This window comes from Eriocheir sinensis, chromosome 7, assembly GCF_024679095.1.
Source record: "Eriocheir sinensis breed Jianghai 21 chromosome 7, ASM2467909v1, whole genome shotgun sequence".
Taxonomy (NCBI): Eukaryota; Metazoa; Arthropoda; class Malacostraca; order Decapoda; family Varunidae; genus Eriocheir; species Eriocheir sinensis.
The window spans coordinates 16,635,281-16,658,235 of record NC_066515.1 but is presented as its reverse complement, the minus strand read 5'-3'; the positions used below and the strand labels follow the sequence as shown (position 1 = coordinate 16,658,235).

The window sequence follows — 22,955 nt, the reverse complement described above, 5'->3', positions numbered from 1 at the left end:
TTACCCCTTCCTCTTCCCCCCTTCAGGACGAGAGCCCGCAGGTTCGTGAGAGGTTCGCGGCCAAGCTCCACAAGGGTCTGCTGCGCGGCATCCCCAACAAGTGCCTGCCACTGGACTTCATGGGCTTCTATGCGCTGGCCGGCCTGGAGACCAAGAAGAGCATGCGCCAGGCCGTCAAGCAGTACATGATGACGGACATTAACAAGCGACGGGAGTACATCCGAGGCCTGTCCATCAGTGTGGGAGGTGAGGGGGTGTTTGTTGGGGGTGTGGGGGGGATGGGGTGGGGTTGGGAGGGGAAGGAGGTGAGGTTGTGTGATCTATTTCTATTTTATGTTGTTTTTTTGTTTTGGTTAGTGTTTGTAAATGTGGGAGTGTGCATTATGTGTGTTCGTGTGTGTGATTTTTTATTGTTATTGTTTAATTTGTGTTTTTATTTTTCTTGTTATCTTCCTTCACTCACCTTCCCTCTGTCCCCAGGTGAGAAGGCCCAGAGCCAGATCCCGTTGATCATGCCGGACTACATGCTGGTGTTTGCCGTGCCTATCCTGGCCAACCAGCCGTTCTTCAAGGACGCCACCAATGTCGAGGAGCTGCTCAACGTCCGCGCCTGCCTCTGGTTCATCCTGGAGCCCCTCATGCACAAGAACGAGACCTACTCCTTCGGCTTCTACAAGGCCCTCATAGAACAGATGAAGAACCACAAGGACGCGCTCAGACCAGAGGATGAGCTCGCTAACCATGTAAGTGTGTGTGTGTGTGTGTTTACTCTTGTGCTGTCCAACTTACACATTCTCTCTCTCTCAGGAAAACTCTGAAAAAGACTTCTAAAAACTTGTCTTGATTTTAATATTCTGTGGATCTCAGTGAAATAATAATAATGCAATAACTTCCAACTTACTAATGCATGAGTTAACAGTAGGTCCTCACTCTCTCTTCTCTCTGTCTGGGAAACTGAGAAAGCCTTCTTAATATTGGCTTTCTTGGTGATGTCCTAATAATACAATAGCAGGCGATAGCAGGCTATTTTGTTCTTGTTTATTACTGCCCTTGAGCTCTTTCCTTGACTGTGGAATGAAATAATAATAATCCTTGTGTGGTGCAGAAACTGTGGGCGGTGTGTGACCTCGCGATGGGTCTGATCCTGTCCAAGACCAAGAGCTTTGAGATGAAGGACTTCCCCTCGGAGCCAAGGATCCCCCCCATGTACTTCAAGAAGCACGACGACCCGAACTTTGTCAATGGTGAGCACGGGTGTGACCTGCCTCTCCTCAGCTCCTTTGACTTATTCCACTCCACCGTGTCCCTATATCTCTTCTTTATCTCCTTGTTTTTCACATCCTGTTCCTTTCTCTATATTTTTTTCTTTTACTTTTTGTCATTCTTTTTCATTTTCTTTTTTCTTCTCTTATGGATCATAAAGTTCTTCCCTCTTCTCTTTATCTCTTCTCTCTGCTTTTTTCTTATTCTTATTCTTTTTCTTTTCTTTCTATTCTCTTTTTCTCTTATTCTTCTTTTTCATTTTCTTTTCATCTTTTCTTTACTTCTCGTTCTCATTTGCAATAAAGTCTTGTCCTCCTTTCTACTTTTCTTCATCTCTTGCCCTATCCTACACTCTTGTCTGTTTTTTCGGATCACATGCAGTTATAAAGAAAATTCCTGCCATCCTTTTCATCCTATCTACACCACTAACGTCACACCCTCTCTCCTCCCCTTACAGTGAAGTCCTACCTGCCCTCGGAGCTCCAAGTGACAGCTCCCAAGGGGTCGGTGAAGGTGCTGACAGGCATCAAGAAGCCCACCAACATCATCAGCGCCAACAAGTCCACCATCGGGATCATCAAGCCACGCGCTGACACCAGGACAGAGGTACACCCAGTCAGCCGAGGGGGGGAGGGAGTGTATTGGAAGGGAGGACAGGGTGTATAAGGGTCAGGATCTGTATCTGGGAGGGTTGGGAAGGGTGTTGGAAGGGCTAAGAGACAGGTTGTATAAGGGTGATGGGAAGAGGAGTTCAAAGGGTTCATGGAAGGGGAGAGGTATATTGGTTAGGATCTGTGCTAGGGAGGGTTGGAAGGGGTGTTAGAAAGGTTAATGGAAGGGGACAGGGTATTTATGGGTTAGGGTCTGTACTAGGGAGCATTGGAAGTGGTGTTGGAAGGGGGAACGGGAATGGGAAGGAGGGATAAGGGTAATGATGAAAGGGTTTGTACTAGGAAGGGCAAGAATGGAAGGGGAGAAAGGGAATGGAAAGAGGAGGGATTAGAAGGGGGACAGGGTGATAATCTGTAAGGGTCTACTTGGAAGGGCTGACAGTGTGTATAGCTGTAAAACTGTAGCAGGGTGGGTTAAGGGGCTATTACACTGGGCAAATTTTCCATGGGTCTTCAGTCAAACCACGATTTCCGCTAGCGTGGTTCTCATTTGTTTCTTATTATTGCTGCTGCTGCTGATGGTGGGTAATACCGTCGTCTTTCAGTGAAATCTACCGTAGCTTTGGAAGATCAAGGACACGTCAGAAAACCTTCGGAAATAGGAGAACCACACTAGCGAAAATCGTGGTTTGACTGAAGATCCTCGGAAAATTTGCCCAGTGTAATAGCCCCTTTAGGAGTGACAGGATGTACAGCTATGATGGGCTTAGCAAGGGAGGGCATGGAAGGGTGGAGGGATTGATGGAAAGGGTAGGAGTGTATAGCTGTGATGGGCTTAACAAGATGGTGCATGGAAGGGTGGAAGGATCGATGGAAAGGGTAAGAATAGAAGGTTTGGTGGAAGAGGACAGGGGGCGTAGGACAGGATGTGTAAGGGAACGCTTGGGCAGGAGGAAGCTAAGTCTGGCCAAGGGAAGAAGAGCTGTGTGATAAATGCCAAAACAAAATTGCATCAGTTTTGTATAGGAGTTAAGAGTGAAAGGGAGCTTGGGCAGGAGGAATCTAAGTCTGGCCAAGTGAAAAAGAACTGTGTGGTAAATGCTAAACTAAATTGTATCAGTTTTGTATAGGAGTTAAGAGTGAAAGGGAGCTTGGGCAGGAGGAAGCTAAGTCTGGCCAAGTGAAAAAGAACTGTGGTAAATGCTAAACTAAATTGTATCAGTTGTGTATAGGAGTTGATGAAGAGTGGAAGGTTAATAAGGTCTAGTTAAAAGTGATAAGCTTGCATAGGAGCGCAGGATAGAAAAAGGACATTGTATTAGTCTTGCATAGGAGTAGATAAGAGTGGAAGCTATTGAGTTAGTGTTGACAAGACTGAGAGGTTAAAAAGCTGTCCAGTTAGCGCTGATAAGACTAAAAGGTTAAAAAGCTGTCTAGTTAGTGCTGATACAACTGAGAGATTAAAAGCTGCCTAGTTAGGGCTGATACAACTGAGAGATTAAAAGCTGCCTAGTTAGTGCTGATACAACTGAGAGATTAAAAGCTGCCTAGTTAGTGCTGATACAACTGAGAGATTAAAAGCTGCCTAGTTAGTGCTGATACAACTGAGAGATTAAAAGCTGCCTAGTTAGTGCTGATACAACTGAGAGAATACAACTGAGAGATTAAAAGCTGCCTAGTTAGTGCTGATACAACTGAGAGATTAAAAGCTGTCTAATTAGTGCTGATACAACTGAGAGATTAAAAGCTGTCTAATTAGTGCTGATACAACTGAGAGGTTAAAAGCTGTCTAGTTAGTGCTGACAAGACTAAAAGGTTAAAAGCTGTCTAGTTAGTGCTGATAAGAGTTCAAGGTTAAAAAGCTGTCCAGTTAGTGATGATAAGAGTGCAAGCCTTCACACGAGGCCAGAATGAGTGTGACTACAGCCGGTCCGTTGCCTTCCATGCTGCCAGGAGGTGACCACGACAGGTAGCAGTATAGACCTGCCCGTAATGAAGGGGGTCAAGGTAAACCAGCCATGGTGTTCGTTGACCTCACTCACCTGCCTTGAGACTTGTTGTGGACTCGTTTTTTGGTTTTATTTTGTTATTTTTGCCGTTTTTTTTTAGTGTTTATTTCCAGATATTTAGTTTTTTGTCTTTATTTTCAACCTCGTTTTTTGCATCGACCAATTTCTTCTGTTTATTTATTATTGTTTTATATCGTTTATTTATTTATAGTTATTTTCATCGTTTTGGCTTTTTTTTTTTTCTATTTTCAGGCTTGTTTTTCTTTCTCATTTTGTTATTTTCTGTTATTACTTTTCTTATCATTATCGTTTTTATAATATTTCTTCATTAACTTTTTTTTTAGCTATTTTCTGGAACGTAGCGACTAATCCATTTTCTCTAGTGTTTTTGTTTTTGTTTTCCTTATTATTAATTTTCTTATTAGGTAGTCCAGCATCTGCATGAATCATTAATTATATATACTTTTTCTGACCTACTTTTTCGACTTGCCATCATCATCATAAAGTACATCAATATCATTCATTCATTCATTCTGCAGAGTTAGGAGTTCAGAATTAATGTGTTGCTGATGTAGTTAATTCCATATATATTATTTACTTGCATACAGTCAGTTAGTTAGGTAGTCAGTCAGTCAGTCAGTCAGTCAGTCAGTCAGTCTCCCTTACTATCTCATTCATTCCCTCTTTCCTGTTTCTACACATTTATTTCTTTTTGCTCTTCTTTTCTTCTTTTTCTTTTCTTTTCTCTAATTCCTTCTCTCGATTGAACACACATTTATTTCATCTTGCTCTTCTTCTTTTCTTCTTTTTCTTCTTTTCTTTTCTCTAATTCCTTCTCTCGATTGAACACACATTTATTTCATCTTGCTCTTCTTTGTCTTCTTTTCTTCTTCTCTCTGATTCCTTCTCTCGTGATTGAACACACTGATTTTTACTTCTTCCTCTTCTCTTCTCTCTCATTCTCTCTCTCCTTGACACTTCTTAAAGGTCACCACTCAAACACACTCTCCATCATCTCACTCACCCTCACTTCTCTTTTCTCTCTCTCTCTCACCCACTTCTCTCTTTCTCTCTCTTCTCTCCCTCACACACTTCCAAACTCTCTTCTCATGCTTACACACTTCTGCTCTCTCTCACACACTGCCACAGACTCATTTGTCCTTTCATCTCTCCTTAACGCATACTCCCAAAACTCTCACTCACTCACACACACATTCACTCACACACACACAAACCATCCCCCCCCACACCCTTCCTCACCCATCCTTCGCCTCTACAGGAAGCCGAAGACACCCTAATGGAGGACGAGGAGTCTAGCACCACCTTAGCCAGCGCACGGAAGCGAGGCCGCACCATGTACATGCTGAACGAGGACCTGGAGGAGTCAGAGGATAACAGCACGCTCACCAACGTCCTCCCGGCGACCACCAACCCTGACCCGCCCACCAACAAGAAGAGGAAATGTGGGAACAGTCTGCAAGCAAGGATATGTAGGTGAGTGTTCAAGGGGGCCTGGGAAGGAGGGGTAACTTTATCATATGTTTAGTTAGGTAGTTTTTCAAGCACCGACCCTGACGCGCCCACCAATAAGAAGAGGAAATGTGGGAACAGTCAGCAAGCCAGGATATGTAGGTGAGTGGAAGGGGGGTAACTTGATCTATTTAGTTAGTTAATAAGGGATGGTTTGTGTGTGTGTGTTAGTGAGTGAGAATTTGGGAGTATGTGTTAGGGAGATAAGAGAGAAAGAGTAAGTCTGTGGCAGTGTGTGAGAGAGAGAGAGAGAGAGAGAGAGAGAGAGAGAGAGAGAGAGAGAGAGAGAGAGAGAGAGAGAGTTTGCTATTATTATCTATATTATTCATTTGTTTATCACCAAAAGAATATGTTGGTAAGTGTGGAAGGGGGTCTGGGAAGGCTAATTTTATCATCTGTTTGTGTATCTATGTATCTATCTATTCATGTATATATGTTCTGTCTATAGCACCTGTAGGCATTCTTAGTGGGGCCTAGTAGTCAGCCCTAGTCTGTTATGGTGCAGACAAGTGTTTTTTATAGTGGTGCCATCTTGCTTGGCTCATGCTGTCCTCCAGAGCTCATTTTTTTTATCCTCTTTAGCTAATCAGGGGGCTTCGTGGTGCAGTGGTTAGCACACTCAGCTCACAACTGAGAGAGCCCGGGTTCGATTCCTGGGCGGAGTGGAAAATTTTGGGCGGCTTTTCCGATACCTTACGCCCCTGTCCACCCAGCAGTGAATGGGTACCAGGTATTAATCGGGGGTTGTGTCCCGTCTTCTGGGATCTGCTCCCTTCTATAATTCCTACCCCTTCTGTCTCTCTCCGGCATATGACCACAGATGTTGCGCCGACTAAAACGAAACTTTCCAAACTTGAGTCCAGGTTGGTATACGGTATTCAGGACAGCATGTGGGTAGTCTCAGGCCACTCGGCGATGACTGGATTTTGTCAGCAATATGTTAGCTTTGTGGTTTGAGATCTATGTGTGGAGGGGTGTCTGAGAAGGTTAAGGTTCATTATCTATTGTTTTACCTACTTGTAGTCTTTTTAAATTCCCTGTGTGATATGTGGAAGGGTGCCTCAGAGGGTCAACTTCATCAGCTATATGTTAAGCCTCTAATAATTATGGTCTTAAGTAACCCTGCAGTATCATGGCTTTGTGGTTTGAGGTCTGTCTGTTAAATGTCTCGTATAGTCTTGTTAAGCTTCCCTGCAGTATCTTGCCTTATTTTTTGAGACCTATTCATTAAAGGTCTCATATAGTCTTGTTAAGTTCCCCTGCAGTGTCTCAAGTCTTTGGTTCGAAAGTTATTAATCTCACTAATGAAGCTGTGTGTGTGTGTGTGTGTGTGTGTGTGTGTGTGTGTGTGTGTGTGTGTGTGTGTGTGTGTGTGTGTGTTTTGACGCCTCCATGTCTGTCGGCAGCCATCTACGGGAAAAGATCAACAGCAAGACGTGAGTAGCCCAGCCTGGGGGAGCAGCGTTCGCAAGAGAAGAATCTTCATTGGACACCGAGGCAGAGAAGGGACTGTAGTGGTGCTTAGTGTTACACAGATAGGACCAAGAAGACTGCATCCTCTTGTGTTGGACCCCCGCCACATAGTATCCATACCAAAGTTTAGGTATATTATCACGCTGGGGCTGAGGAAGGACGGACGCTCTGTGCTGGTCAGTCAGTCAGTCAGTCAGCCAGTCAGTCAGTGGGGTGGCCGTGGCTGTGTCCGCTCAGAGCCTGTGCTCCGTTGGGCCTCACGCGGCTGCCAGATAATTCACCGTTCGTACGTCACATCACTCTTTCCACCGTGTGTTTGGAGATAAGACTTGCCACGTCGCCTCGTGTGAATCTGTGTCATCGCCGCCGAGGTGTCGCAGGAGGGCCACTCGAGGTGTTTGCCTTCCTTTGTCTTGCCGCGACGCACCAGCATCCGCCATGCAGGGACGCACTGAAGTGTCTTGGACAGGGACAGACATTGGCAGCTCCTCCTGTGTCTTGCAAGTCATTATTTATTCTCACCCCGACACTCCTTCCTGACTGGCAATGTTCCAAAGCCTTGCCTCGACACACCCACGGAGAGGCAGCGAGACAGGGGACAACACTGTGGGACGTTTGTGTGTGTGTGTGTGTGTGTGTGTGTGTGTGTTTGAAGAGAAAATCAATACAGCAAGATTTATGGACACACAGAATCAGAACACATAATTAAGAGACATGTGTCATCCTTTCAGAGAGAGAGAGAGAGAGAGGTTGTGTGTGTGTGTGTGTGTGTGTGTGTATGTATGTTTCAGTTCTCCAGTGCCCCAGACAAGCAGTAGACGAAACAGACCCCCAACACACACACACACACACACACACATACACACACACACACACATTCAGACCTGCAGTATTTACCAATTAGTTCTGGCTTGGATAGGGACACACAAACCTTCCATCGGTCAGCCCTTTCTTTGCTCTTCGGTGCGGCTGTCCGGAGGGTGAGCTGACCGGCTGACTCATCCAGACGCGACATTCCTTCCTTATCCCTGTCACCCGCCACCTCTCCTTTGTATAAACTCATGCCACACACACACAAACACACTCACCCAATCACTCACTCATACTTTCTTGGGTGCATCCCTCGGACACTTGATACAACTTTCTGTTTTGTTTTTAGGTCACAAATGGCTTCGTTTTTTTTCTTCCTTTTTTTCCCTTTGTTTCTTCGTTCCTTCCTTTCTCTGGGTGTTGTAGTGTTGTAATGTCTCGGTTAATTTATTTTTCTCCGCGTCGATCTTCATTTAGTTATACGTTTTGTCCTCTGAAAAGGCGTAAGATGATAGTTCCGCCACATTTGTGTATTTTAATGTATTGTACTAGGGCACAGTTTGTACCTATTACGTAAACACACACACACACACACACACAGACGCACACACACATGCACACAAGTCATCATCGTACATTACCTAGGCGATATGTTTACTTGTGTATATATATATATGACGTAGGTTTCTTAGTGATCACCAGAAAGAAATATTTTGCATAATTAGAATTCTGGGCTTTTCGACACCCCTCCCCTGACCCCCCAACGCCCCCCTACCCACACACGGCCGCCATGGGACAAACACACGACAAACGGATGAATGAACGAACAGGATCGGCAGTGCACGTCGGTGAAAAAGATAATAAGTGGAAAAAAAACAACGCAGAGTGAGAAAGAAAAACAAACATAATGGGAAAGATATTACGCAAACACGACCTTGGAAAGAAAACAAAAACTGGAAAAACGTATGAAATGAAAGGTTTTGAAAAAAAAAAAGAGAAAAAAAGTAACGACAATTAAAGAATAGAAATAAAAAATAACTTCGTGCCTTATTCCTCTCCGCAGAAAACAGGTCACCGAATGCGTTTTTTCCCCAAGCGCTTCAGATGCGACTGACGATAAGATTCCACTGTAAGACATAAGATTTTCCCGCCTCCAAGCACCACACTGCGTTTGTCCTGGTTAGCCGTGAGTTGGCATTCGTGGGTGTGTACGTATGTGTGTGTACCTACGAGTGTGAGTATTACGCCTCCAAAGAGATTTCTCCTCCTTTGGCTACGGGAGGGAGATGAAGCAAGTGAAACGGAGTGCCGAGTGTCATTATTACACGTCAAAGGCAAAGCAGAGAAGCTGTTTGACTGTTTCTTCGGCTTGTAGAAAACCCTTTGTCCGTCAGCCATCTGAGGATCTTTTCAACACTGCTTTGATGTGTGAAAAACGTCTGAGGGATTTTCAACTCAAATGCATACTGATGATACACAGCCAGCCAGAGGAGCTGTGGAATTGTTTCTTTGACTTGTGAAAAACCTCTATGTTTTGATGTGCTTTGAGACTCGGAGCACATCAGAACACTCCAGCCATGTGCTTCGTATAATTTAAAGATGCACGTTTGCCAGCAGGTGCGTAATGTAGGTGTTTGTGTTTTCTTTTCCTGGGAGATTACGTTGTTCCATAAAGAGTCGTTATTCACAAGTCAAAGCAACAGTCAGCCGGCTTCTCTGGTTTGCTGTTTATCAGTATCATGCGTTTGGGTCGAAAATTGCTGGGAAGGTTTTTACAAGTCAAAGCAATATTGAAAAGATCCTCAAATGGTCAACGTGCAGGGAGGTTTTTCACGAGTCGAAGCAACATTTCTGCAGCTCCTCTGGTTTGCCGTGTATCATCAGTGTGCGTTTGAGTTGAAAATTCCTCGTACGGTTTTCACAAGTTGAAGCAATGTTGAAAAAGTCCTCAGATGGTTGACATGCAGTGTTTTCCACAAGCCGAAGAAACAGTGACACAGCTTTGATTTGCTGTACTATATCATTATGCGTTTAGGTTGGAAATTCCTTGAGATGTTTTCACAAGTCAAAGCAAGAGTCGTACAGCTCTGGTTTGCTGTATATCATTACGAGTACAAGTATTATGAGTTTGTGTTGAAAATATTCCCCAGTCATATTTCACAAGTCGAGGCAACAGTCCTTCAGCTTCCCTGGTTTGCTGTATGTTATGATTACATTTGTTGAAAAGTTCCCGAGATGGTTGACGTACAGAGATAGTTTTCACAGGTCGAAGCAACAGTTATGCAGCTTCCCTGGTTTTCTGTATATTATCATTACGTTTGCTGAAGAGATCCCCAGATGGTCGATGTACAGAGGCGGTTTTCACCAGTCGAAGTAACAGTCATATGTCGTTTCCAGTTTAGTTTGTCACATTCGTTATAAAAAGTCCTGAGCTGGTTTGTAAATTTCCCTCTCGATTTATCCTAATTGTCATGCCAGCTTTTACATGTCTTCATATGAGGCTGTGGCTTGATTGAATGCGCTTCCTGACATCACTGGAGTATGAACCGCCTCACCATGGCTCTGTACCTCTAACCCACATGGTGAGCGTACCCACTTTCAATAATGCGGGGTGACATCACGAGGCATTTCAAGGAACCTTCACACAACTGGTTCAGCGCTTCATCACCAAATTGCTTTCAGTAAGAGACGAGTTTCCTGGCAGACTTGGATAGCTACACAGGAATATGACACTACACGCCTCGTATCATCCTAGTCTCGAGCTCACAGGCGTTCACAGACACACTCGCTCCGGTCAGGACAGGCGGAGGCAAAGGATTGGAACGGGGAGTATTGTTAGATTCGATTGTATTATTATTTATTTTCCTTTATATGTATGGTCTCTTGAGTACAATGTTGTCTTAGGCGAGTTGGTGAATCGGGTGACAATTAAGGAGATGAATAATTGGATGGAGATGTTAATTGTCCTTCCCATGATGATATGATTATATTTATTGATTTTTTATTTGTGATATGGATGTTTTTTTATGCTTTATTTATTTTTGTTGTTTTTTAGATTGTGAAAAATTAATGAAAAAACATACAATTAGAAGGAACCTTTAATTAACTTCACTTCTAATGGTAGACATGTTTTTATTCTTTTGTTCTCGTCACGTCAATCCTTTTCTAGTTACTTATTTTCTTTTTTGTCTCCCTAAAATTAAATAGGAATTAAGGAGGCAAGCAGTTAGGAGGAATCTGTTAATTACACTTCCAATCATACAAAGGTTTTTTCTTCCCCTTCGATGATAACGGTAATCTTAATCACTCATTCCCCGGCATTGAGCTCATGAAAATACCAGAACGGAGGTTAGCGGGCTTTTTTGTTTTCATTTACTTTTTGCCCTTGAGCTGCTTCCTTTACTGTAACAAAACAACAATAATAATGATAACTAGGAAGCCTCATAAACTCCACCTCCAATCACAGAAAGTTTCATCATATCACTTGCAACAAATACAAAGAAACTACTTATTCATTTCACCAACACTTCAGTCACTACCCAACTCCATGAGGGAAAATGAGGATGTTAAACAAGAAAAAGATGAAAGAGAAAAAGAAGATGGTAGATTGGTCTCTTCCGAACCCCATAATGGAAAATAGGAACATTAAAGAAGTAGAAGAGAAAGGGGACGATGGTTCAGTCACTGCCCAAACCGACATGGACAATAAGGACTTGAACTGAAAAGAAGAGGAAGAAAAAAGTTCAGTCTCTGCCCAACCCCACAAAAAGGAAAATGAGGACAGAAAACGAGGAAAAGAGGAAGACGACGATAGTTCAGCCACAGCCCAAACCCATAAAGGAAAAGAAGGAATGTTAAAGGAAAAGAAGAAGAGGGAAAAGACGATAGTTCAGCCACAGCCCAGCCCATACATAAAGGAAAAGAAGAAATGTTAGAGGGAAAGAAGAAGAGGGAAAAGACGATAGTTCAGTCTGCCCAAACCCATAAAGGAAAAGAAAGAATGTTAGAGGAAAAGAAGAAGAGGGAAAAAGACAATAGTTCAGTTACTGCCCAAAGGATCCATAACACACACACTCGCTGCCTAACGTAACCACACACAATGAGCCTTTTGTCACTCTGTCCTTGCTTTCGTAACAGCCACGGAAGAGTCGGTCAAGTCCCTGTTGATGGCGACGAACAAGTGCTTAAGTTTGCTATTTATTTATTACGTTCATCTCTTTTTAAGGTGTCGGTGGTGTTGGTAATGCTGTCAGGTATCCAGATGGTGATGGTGGTGGTGTTGCCTTACTGGTGATGGTACGCTCAAGATTACGTTTCTTTCTCTCTTGTGTTGTGTCGAGAGGGGGTGTGTTGTGTTGTGTTGAGAGGCATGTGTTTTATTGTGTTGATAAGTGGGGAAGAGTACGAGAAACGAAATAGAGGAAGAGGAGGAAAAGTGAGATTTGAAAGAGGAAGAGAGAAAGAGATGGAGAAAAGAAGGAAAGAAAGAGGAACAAGAGGAAAACAGTGAGGTAGAGAGGAAAGGAAGAGGAAGAGAAGAAAATAAAAAGGAAATGAGCAGCAACAAAGATAAGTGTAGAAAAGAAGGTGAGGAGAAATAAATAAAAAGAAAAGAGAAAAGAGAATGACACGTGCAGATAAGTCAAAGGGAGATGAAGATAGGCAGTTTAAGCGTAAGTTACAGAACACAAGAATGTTTTATATATACACAGTGAAGGTTTAAGTTATATGTTTTAAGTAAGTGAAGGTAATGCCCCTAAACCCTATGTACAACAGTGTAATGAGTTTATTTTTAAGAAGGGAAAAGTCGTATATGTTACCCTACAGTTGAAAAGGTGCATTTGTCGTCATGTTGAAAAGGCGGATGCGATGTCTTACTATTCTTCTTTTGGCATACAACCTTGCTGAGTGTTTATTTAAGAGGAGAAAACAGTCGCTGTCGTATGCCCTGAGAATTGAGAAAGTGCATACGACATCATGTTATGGTTCCTTTGGCATACGACCTTGCTGAGTGTTTATTTAAGAGGAGAAAAAAGTCGCTGTCGTATGCCCTGAGAATTGAGAAAGTGCATACGAAATCATGTTATGTTTCCTTCGGCATACGATCATGCTGTGTGTTTATTTAAGAGCAGAAAAAATCAGTCTTATGCCCTGAGAATTGAAAAAGTGCATACGATATCATGTTATGTTTCCTTTGGCATACGACCTTGCTGTGTGTTTGTTTATAAGGAGGAGAAAAAAGTCGCTTGTATGTTTTGAGAATTGAAAAAGGTGCATTCGACGTCTTATTATGTTCCCTTTGGTGTAATATTGTGTGATTTTGTGTATTTCACCCGGTAGCAGCGACGGGCCAAATTTGTGGCTTTACCGTGTACCAGCGATGGGCCAAAGTTTTGTGATGATATAAACCCCCCAAAAACAGATGATGCATAAACTGATCACAATTGCGTAAATATATATTATGAAATGGTTTGCGTGAGTGATGATTTTTTCTCATTTTTTTCGCTTAGAGGGGCCTTCAAGAATCATGATCCCCGCAGCTACCGGGTTAAAAGGAAAAGAGTCTGCCGTATGTTCTGAGGAAGGAAAAGGTTCAAATGTCATGTTATTTTCCCCCTTTGGAGTATAACTACTTGACACTTTTGTTTATGAGGAGGGGAAAAAGTTGCTGCCGTTTGTTCTGGTTAAGGGAAAGGTTCAGAGTCGTATTATAATTTCCTTCACTGTATGATAATGTGACATATTTATAAGGAGGAAGAAAAATCGGTTGTATGTATTTTCCAAGAATTGAAAAGGTTCATACGACATGTTATTTTTTCCCTTCAACGTCGATTATAAATTAGTTTGAAAGGAGTAAAGGTAAAGGAGTGAAGTACATACCATTACCTTTATTACTATCATTGTTATTATTCCTATTATTACTCTTTGTCTTTTCAATACTCATGTCGTGAAGTGGAAGAACACATACAATTATCATCACCATTATCATTACGTTACATCAGGTGGATGGTGATGTGGACAATTTTGGTGGTGACGGTGATTCGCAGTGATGTGGTGATGCCTTCAGTGCCAGGAAAGAACCGTCGTGCCAGTGAAATGTACAGTGTTGCGTTGGAAGTGTTGCTTGTTGTGCTGTAGTGCTGGATCATGGATTTGGTTGCCAGGCAGTCACTCAGTATTGTGGTGTTTATACCCTGTTTATCTTGATTTCCTCAACTCAGCATCCACCAATAGGATTTAACCCTTCCCAGCATCCATCAATAAGATTTAACCCTTCTCAACATCCACCAATAGGATCTAACCTTTCCCAGCATCCACCAGTAAGATTTAACCTTTCCCAGCATCCACCAATAAGATTCAACCTTTCCCAACATCCACCAATAGGATTTAACCTTTCCCAGCATCCACCCATGAGATTTAACCCTTCCCAGCATCCATCAATAAGATTTAACCCTTCCCAGCATCCACCAATAGGATTTAACCTTTCCCAGCATCCACCAGTAAGATTTAACATTTCCCGGCATCCACCAATAAGATTCAACCTTTCCCAGCATCCATCAGTAGGATTTAACCTTTCCCAGCATCCAATAGTAAGATTTAACCTTCCCCAGCATCCATCAGTAGGATTTAACCTTTCCCAGCATCCAATAGTTAGAATTAACCTTTCCCAACTTCCTCATATGAAATTCAGCCTTTCCCAGCGTCCACCAATGAGATCTAACCTTTCCCAGCCAAGTTAAGGTAAACAGAGTATTGCATCAAGTAACCAGTGACTGCCTGGAGTAATTGTTTGGTTAATCTGTTGTTTGCTATAAGAGATGTGGACTTGTTTCCCGTAAGTTATGATTTGCCTTCAGTATTAGATTAACTCATGCAAGGGATGTGATTTTTAAGGTATTATTTTGTAAGTTTGAGGATGAGGAGGACAGTGAGTGGAGGAGTACAACGTTTGCCCTGGTTATGTACTGAAGGCTTTGTTTTCTGCCTTCGACATGTGTGTGTGTGTGTGTGTGTGTGTGTGTGTGTGTGTGTGTCTTGCAGGGATTTTGAGGTGATTCTTCAAGAGCTCTTTTACTACTTTGTATGTTATTGGGAGTGAGAAGAGAGAGATAGAAAGGTGCGTTTTGATATACTTGTAAAGGTTTAGTGGGTTAGAGAACTGAGGAAAATTGTTAACTTGTCAAGAGCTCTTTTACTTTTTGTCATGTTGGTTGGGAGTGGAGAGGGAAAGAAAGGTTTGTTTTGATGGATTTGTAAAGGCTGTTCTACCCTAGTTATGTGGGTATATGAACTGAGGGAAATTATGTTAGTTTTCAAGAGCTTTTCTACTCTTTTTCACGGTCTTTGGCAGTGGAAAGAGAGAGAGAAAGAAAGGTTTGTTTTGATGGATTTGTAAAGGCTGTTCTACCCTAGTTATGTGGGCATAAGAACTGAGGGAAATTATTAGTTTTTAAGAGCTCTTTTACTCTCTGTCATGTTGTTTAGGAGTGGAGAGAGAAAGAAACCAAGACGTGTTTTGCTTGATTTGTAAAGGCTGTTATACCCTCGTTATGTGGATATAGGGAGCAGGCAAAATATAGGTCAGTTTTTCAAGAGCACTTATATTCTCTTTGTCATGGTCTGTGGCAGTGGAGAGAGAAAGAAAGCAAGGTGTGTTTTGCTTGATTTGTAAGGGCTGTTATACCCTAGTTATGTGGGATTAAGAACTGAGTATATTGTTTTCATATTTATCCAGTTTTGGTTCTTTGTTTACTCTGAGGATAGGCAGAGAAGAGGGATGATAGAAGAGATTTACTTTGATAATAGGAGGAGAAAGAGAGATATATAATGAAGGTTAATCTCTTAAAGCTGGTCGATGTATATTGGGATAAGAACTGAGTGAGTTAGTATTTCGTGCTTTGAGAAGAGGAAGAGAAGGAGAAAGAAGTATTATGCCAAGATGGTCACCTTAGTTTTGGATTCTAGCACCTTGTGGAACTAATCTCTTCATCTCTCTTTAATTATAACTATGTGTGGTGATGGAGGTGTCAGTTTCCACAAGTCAGGTCACGTTAGGTCATCACTATAGGTCAGATCACACCACACACACACAAGCACACGCACACACACAGGTTATCCAGCACTGTCGATTTCACGGTGTTTTTATGAGAGTCTTGACGAGGATGAACGGAACTGCTCGGAAATGTTGCACCACCTGTCTTAATGTATCTTTGGTTGTTATTCTTGTACGTGTTGCCTTGTGCCTGTTTGAGAAGCCACCCCACCTATGGACCGTTGTGTATACTCTGTTGTTGTGCTCGGACAATGTAAACAGCAAACAGATGATGAAAAGGAAGAAAAACTGGTGTACTGATGGAAAAGTGTTAGATTTTCGAGGGCTGGCATTATCTCTCCTACTTTCTGCTGTTCCCGGACAATGTAAACAGCAAACAGATGATGTAAAGGAAGAAAAACTGGTGTACTGATGGAAAGGTGTTAGATTTTCGAGGGCTGGCATTACCTCCTGTACTTTTTGCTGTTCTCTGACAATGTAAAGAGCAAACAGGGGATGGTACAGAAGGGTGAAAAGCTGAAATATTGAAGGAATGGTTTTGGACACTGAAGCATTTGCCGTTACTGAAATATTGGAGTTTGATTTTCGAGGGTCTTTTGTCACCTTTTGTATTGTCATTCTCTGTTGTGTTCTGAGCATGTAAACAGCAAAGAGAAGAAGGTAAAAAACAGTGAAATGTTGAAGGAAAGGTGTCAGATTTTTGAGCATGTGTTGTTTTGAAATACTGAAGAAAAGTGTTAGATGAGGAGGCTTGTGTTTTTACCTCTTGTTACTCTCTGCTGTGTTCTGGCCTTGTAAGCAGTAAATAGGAGATGATGAAAAGAGTGAAATGTCTCAGGAAAGGTGTCGTGTACTGAAGCATTTGTCGACTTTGAAATATTGAAGGAAAGGAGTTAGATAAGGAAGCTTCTGTTATCACCTGTTGTTCTGTTACTCTCTGCTGTGTTCTGACCTTGTAAGCAGTAAATAGGAGATGATGAAAAGAGTGAAATGTCTTAGGAAAGGTGTTGTGTACTGAAGCATTTGTCGACTTTGAAATATTGAAGGAAAGGAGTTAGATAGAAATGTCTTAGGAAAGGTGTTGTGTACTGAAGCATTTGTCGACTTTGAAATATTGAAGGAAAGGAGTTAGATAAGGAAGCTTCTCTTATTGCCACTTGCTCCCTTGCTGTCCATTCACTAACCTTGTAAACAGAAAACAGATGGTGAATAGGGTGAAGGACTTAGACATTGAAGGAAAGGTTAAGGTACTGAAGCATCACTCACTCCTGTACCCATCTTGTTTGCCATTCACTGACTTTGGAAATGGGGGAAAAAAGAAAAAAAGAGAACAAGAAAAATAACAAGAAAGCAGAAGAACAGATGATGAAGAGTGTGATGAAGGGTTTGATAAAGAAATGTGTGAATGTGATGATTGGAAACAACGAGAAATGGAGAAAGAAAACAATGAAGTGAGGCAACGTGGGGATATGGCGATCAGGAAATGGGAAAAAATGGAAGCGAAGAACACGTCAAAGAGAATAATGAAGTGCGTATATGATTGGACACGGCAGGAAATAGATAAACATGAACTGAGGAAATGGGATAAAGGTGGAAACAGGTGGTAACATAGAAAAGACATAAAAACAGGACATAGAAATAAATAAGCTTGAGAAATATTTATGAGGAAATGTTTTATGTGAAAGAAGTTAGTGTAATGATTATATAGTGAATGAAGTGTGAGGATTCTATAGTGAAGTTATGAACGTAAATAAAGCTGACTAACAATAAGTGAAAAGGCAAGAAAAAGGAGACAAGCACCCGAGGAAAATTGTAACTAATCAACAATAACCATTCATTGTTGACTCGTAAACAGGCACATCGCTGCAGCACGGGGGAAAACAATGACAGTATACGTAAGGAAGTAAAGAAAAAATGATGTTGATACGTGATGAAGTAGAAAATATACTGAGAAATACGTGGCGAGGAATATTATGACGGCAGAAAGTTCAGGAAAAAATAATTGCGTTAAACTATAATTAAGGACGTGCTATAAAAATGATGTTGATATGTAATGAGGTGGGAAAAAATACCAAGAAATATGTGACGATAATTTTTGCGACGGCAGAGAGTTTGAAAAAAAAAGACTATACATAAGGAAGGAGGAAATTAAAATGATGTACGTAGTGAAGAAAATGAATCACAGAAATACGCATTGAGAGTTTTTATGAAAGCAGGAAGTAGGGAAAGAAAACTACACTATATACGTAATGAATTAAGGGGAAAACTGTCAATACGTAAGGAAGAAATAATACATAGAAACGCTGAAAGTTGTTGGTTTGGGAAAAAAAGTCGATATACGTAATGAACCAAAAAATGAATGTTGGTGCGCAATGGAGTAAAGAAAAAAATGGGGAAATACGTAATGAGAAATCTTGTGACGGCAGAAAATCAGAGAAAAATGACTACACGAAATAAACTTTAGAAAAATACAGAAATACGAAATGAACCCAGAAAAAAATGTTGGTATGTGATGAAATAAAAATACGTAATGAGAAACTTTGTAACAGTGGAAAGCTTGGAATAAAAATAGTATACGTAACAAACTAAAGAAAAATATACAGAAATACATAATGAGAAACTAACGGCAGAAATCAAGGTAAAAAAAGAAGATAAATATACATAACAGAAAGGGAAAAAAATACAGAAATACATAATGAGAAACCTTGAACAAAAGAGAAAGACGATAGACGTAATGAACCAAGGAAAGAAAAAAAATATAAACGGAATGACGTCGAAGAGAAATTCATTGACGGCAGAAATTTTTCACTCCCGTCACTCGCAAGTTCTCCCGAAGTGTAACAATTTTCAACACTGGTTTTGTTTGTATACAGAGAGCGTTCAGCAAGCCGGAGCTCATATTATTTTCTCGGATCATTATTCTGTTTATTTTTTAATTATATAGAGAAAGGAAACACTTGATACCCTGCCTTTTATTACTCTCCTTAATCTTACCTCAGTGGAAAGGTTTGAAGCTATACCGAGGGACAGTGTGAAGGCTTTGTAGTGTGATGCAGTGTGTTTTCCTCCAGTTTATCTCCATTTTTCACCTCTCCTCTGTTTTTTCCTCCATTCGCTCTATATCCATAAATAGCTTAACATTTCCTCTTCCTCCTCCTGTCTTCATTATCTTTCTCCTCCTCTTAGTTTTTGCATTATCTATATTTTTATCAAGGTCTGTGTCTGTGGTGTTGATTGCTTTGCTTACTTCCTCTAAATTATCTCCATTTTTCTCCTTTTTCCTCTGTTTTTTTCTCCATTCCCCCTATACCCATAAATAGCTTAATGTTTCCTCTTTCTCCTCCTGTCTTCATCAACTTCCTCCTCCTTTTAGTTTTTGTGTTATCTTCATTTTTATCAAGGTCTGTGTTTTCATTTCCTTTGGCGTTGACCGTTTTGCTGATAACCTCCTCTAATTTATCTCAATTTTTATCCTGTTTCCTCTGTTTTTTCCTCCATTCCCTCTATGTCCATAAATAGCTTAATGTTTCCTCTTCCTCCTCATGTCTTCATCAACTTCCTCCTCCTTTTAGTTTTTGTGTTATCTTTGTTTTTATCAAGGTCTGTGTTTTCATTTACTCTGGCGTTGACACTTTTGCTGATTTCCTCCTCTAATTTATCTCCATTTTTCCCCTCTTTCCTCTGTTTTTTCCTCCATTCCTCCTATACCCATAAATAGCTTAATGTTTCCTCTTCCTCCTTCTGTCTTCATTATCTTTCTCCTCCACTTAGTTTTTGCACATTCTCCATTTTTGTCAAGGTCTGTGTTTTCATTCTATACGGCGTTGACTTTTGCTGATTTCCTCCTCTAATTTATCTCCATTTTTCTCCTCTTTCCTCTGTTTTTTCCTCCATTCCTCCTATACCCATAAATAGCTTAATGTTTCCTCTTTCTCCTCCTGTCTTTATCCTCCTCCTCCTCCTTTTAGTTTTAATGTTATCTCAATTATTGTCAAGGTCTGTCTCTGCCTCCTTCCTATGTCACATTTTGTTTTGCCCAATTCACACGCATTTTTCTCCTGTTTCCTCTGTTTCTTACTCTATTCCTCTTATACCCGTAAATAGCCTAAAGTTTCCTCTTCCTCCTCCTGTCTTTATTATCTTCCTCCTCTTTTTAGTTCTTTCGTTATTTCCATTTTTATCAAGGTCTGTGTCTGCCTTCCAAGTGATGTTTTGCTGACTTATTACAAATTACCTCCATTTTTCTCCTCTTTCCTCGGTTTCTTCTTCCATTCCTCCTCATCCCATAAATAGCTTAATGTTTCCCCTTTCTCCTCCTGTCTTTATTATCTTCCTCCTCCTTTTAGTTTTTTCGTTATTCCCATTTTTATCAAGGTTAGTGTCTGCCTCCCATTTTGCATTGACTGGTTTGCTTACTTTCTCCTCCAGTTTATCTCCATTTTTCTCTTATTTCCTCTTTTTCTTCCTCCATTCCTCCTATACCCATAAATAGCTTAATGTTTCCCCTTTCTCCTCCTGTCTTTATTATCTTCCTCCTCCTCCTCTTCGTTCCTTAGTTATCTCCATTTTTATCAAGACATCCAACATGCCCCGCAACATCCTGCCCAGTGATACCAGAACCCAGTGGTCAAAAAATGAAAGACTTGGTCGAAATGATAACACAAATATTACAATAATCAATGATGTACGGTGATTCCTTTATACACATACATCATTAACTATCCACTCCATACTCTAGTTCATCTTTTATTGAGGAAGTTAGAGAATTAAACGTCTATATACTTAAGTAATTGACCTGTGAAGATAAATGCCCGTTATGGTAAGTGTGTTCCCTCCTGCTTCAAGTTCACACCGCCCGAGGAGGGGAAGGAGGGAGGGTGTGTGTCGCTCTGCTCCCGTGTGTGACTGACCTTTTTGTGACCCCTCAAGATGCCGGGTTGGATTTCTTGGTGAGTTTGTTGAGTTTTTGATGATATTTGATGACATGAGGGGTTGGAGAGGTGTGGGGGAGGTATTTGGGGTTTTCAGGGATGGTTTGGGTAGAATTTTTTTTCCTTCCTTTTTTTATCGTTTTTGTTCTTGTTCTTTCTTTATTTTTTTATATTTCTCCTTTTTCTTCTTGTTTTCATCTTGATCTTCGTCTTTTTATTCTTTTTGTTCTTTTCTTAATCTTGTTTCTCCTCGTCTTCTCTTATTATGTTATCAATCGTTTCTCTTTTTCTTATACTTTCTTTTTCTTTTTCTTCATTTTCTTGATCTTGTTTCTCTTCGTCTTTGTCTTCTATGTTGTTATTTTTCTTCATCGTTCTTTTTTTTTCTCCATCTTCTTGATCTTGTTTCTCTTCGTCTTTGTCTTCTTCTATGTTGTTATTTTTCTTCATCGTTCTTTTCTTTTTCTCCATTTTCTTGATCTTGTTTCTCTTCGTCTTTGTCTTCTTCTATGTTGTTATTTTTCTTCATCGTTCTTTTTTTTCTCCATTTTCTTGATTTGTTTCTCTTCCTCTTTGTCTTCTATGTTGTTATTTTTCCTCATCGTTCTTTTTTTTTCCATTTTCTTGATCTTGTTTCTCTTCGTCTTTGTCTTCTATGTTGTTATTTTTCCTCATCGTTCTTTTTCTCCATTTTCTTGATATTGTTTCTCTTCCTCTTTGTCTTCTTCTATGTTGTTATTTTTCTTCATCGTTCTTTTTTTTTCTCCATTTTCTTGATCTTGTTTCTCTTCGTCTTTGTCTTCTATGTTGTTATTTTTCTTCATCGTTTTTTTTTCTCCATTTTCTTGATCTTGTTTCTCTTCGTCTTTGTCTTCTGTGTTGTTATTTTTCTTCATCGTTCTTTTTTTTCTTCTTATATCGCAGTATCTTTAAAACTAATAGCCTAATATTCTTTTCTGCTTTTGTTCTTAATTCTTCTTCATCATCATCTTGTTCTTCTACGTCTTCTTTTTCTTCTTCTTTATCTTGTTCTTCTTCATCTTCTTGTTCTTTTTCTTCTCCGTCTTCGTCCTCTTCCATTGCAGCATCATTGAAATTAATAACCTAATTTTATATTTAATTATTTTCTTTTGTTCTTGTTCTTCTTTTTCTCTTCTTCCTTTTGTTCTTCTTGTACTTGTTCTAATTTTTGTTCTTCGTCTTCTTTTTCTTCTTGTATCGCAGCATCATTAAAATTGGTAGCCTACTATATTCTACAAATAATAATAGTAATAATAATAGTATACTAGCCTAGCCTACTATTTTTTTTAAACCACCACCACCACCACTGATACTATTATATATGTTATTATTCTCCACTTCAATGCTAAACCATCAAATATAAATTAAAGATTGCAGTGAAATAGGCTAACATCTTAGAAACATATATTGCTCGTATTGTCAAACGCTTCCTCCTCTCACATCAACTATATGCAAAGGCTAAAATGGAGATCAGTCTGGTTCTATATATGTAATGTGTTTTTTGGGTTCATATAGTACAGAAGAAGGGTCAAACTCCCTCTTTTGGCTTTTGTCTCAGCAGCGTAGAGCGGCCTTTTTCTGTTGATATATATAATTTTCCCTTTGCTGTAAAAAAAAGAAGTTATATGACTATGCCGCCCGGGTCAAGACTGGTACTGTTATCAAGGCGCCTTGTCTCGTTTCCTACTTAACCAACTGCTCTTCTGGTTTCACACACATTTTCTACTAATCTTCAGACCTATTTATTGGTGAAGGAATAAATCAGTTGGTAGTCGCCTCTTTGAATCTCTTATGCATCTATTAACTTATTTCACTTATTTATTTATTTATTAGTTGAAATGTAGACAAAAAGATGTGGTCACCTTCCTTATCTTATTCTTGTGGTTCAATTTATTTATGAATTTTGCCTTAATTATTTTCACTTGTTTGTCACTCAGCGGAGAATATTACGCTCTAAGTCATTTGCGTGCGTGTGTGTGTGTGTGTGTGTGTGTGTGTCGTAGGAAAGAGTGTAAAGATCAAAACAAGTGTGAAAATAGTTATGAAATGTGTGTGCTACCTCACTTGGTAGCTGGTGGCAGAGTAGCCCAAGGTGTCCGCGGCAGCCCAAACCCGCGGGTCACCACAGCTAGAATCCAATAGTAGTGCTCAGGCTCTTACCTAAGACTCCCCTTAGGGTCACTAACAGATAGGTGAATACATATTTAACCTCGTAGCAAGGGAGGGGTGTTTGGCTCCGCCCACTCGAACCCAT

General features: G+C 40.6%; 1 protein-coding gene across 6 annotated transcripts in view; it reads left to right on the top strand.

The window, feature by feature from the left end:
* The window catches only part of LOC126993270 (sister chromatid cohesion protein PDS5 homolog B-B-like), a 39,061-nt gene extending 20,351 nt beyond the window's left edge, over positions 1 to 18,710 (top strand). For 4 of the 6 annotated variants that reach the window (XM_050852241.1, XM_050852252.1, XM_050852231.1 and 1 more), the window contains exons 18-25: positions 27 to 246; positions 481 to 743; positions 1,106 to 1,244; positions 1,721 to 1,869; positions 3,828 to 3,881; positions 5,163 to 5,377; positions 6,820 to 16,753; positions 16,828 to 18,710. In XM_050852241.1, coding sequence (XP_050708198.1) covers positions 27 to 246; positions 481 to 743; positions 1,106 to 1,244; positions 1,721 to 1,869; positions 3,828 to 3,881; positions 5,163 to 5,377; positions 6,820 to 6,853 — 1,074 coding nt within the window. In that variant the 3' untranslated portion in view covers positions 6,854 to 16,753; positions 16,828 to 18,710. The remainder of the gene's footprint in view (positions 1 to 26; positions 247 to 480; positions 744 to 1,105; positions 1,245 to 1,720; positions 1,870 to 3,827; positions 3,882 to 5,162; positions 5,378 to 6,819; positions 16,754 to 16,827) is intronic. The other 2 variants (XM_050852236.1, XM_050852255.1) reach the window with 2 other exon arrangements.
* Positions 18,711 to 22,955: the final 4,245 nt, after the last annotated feature.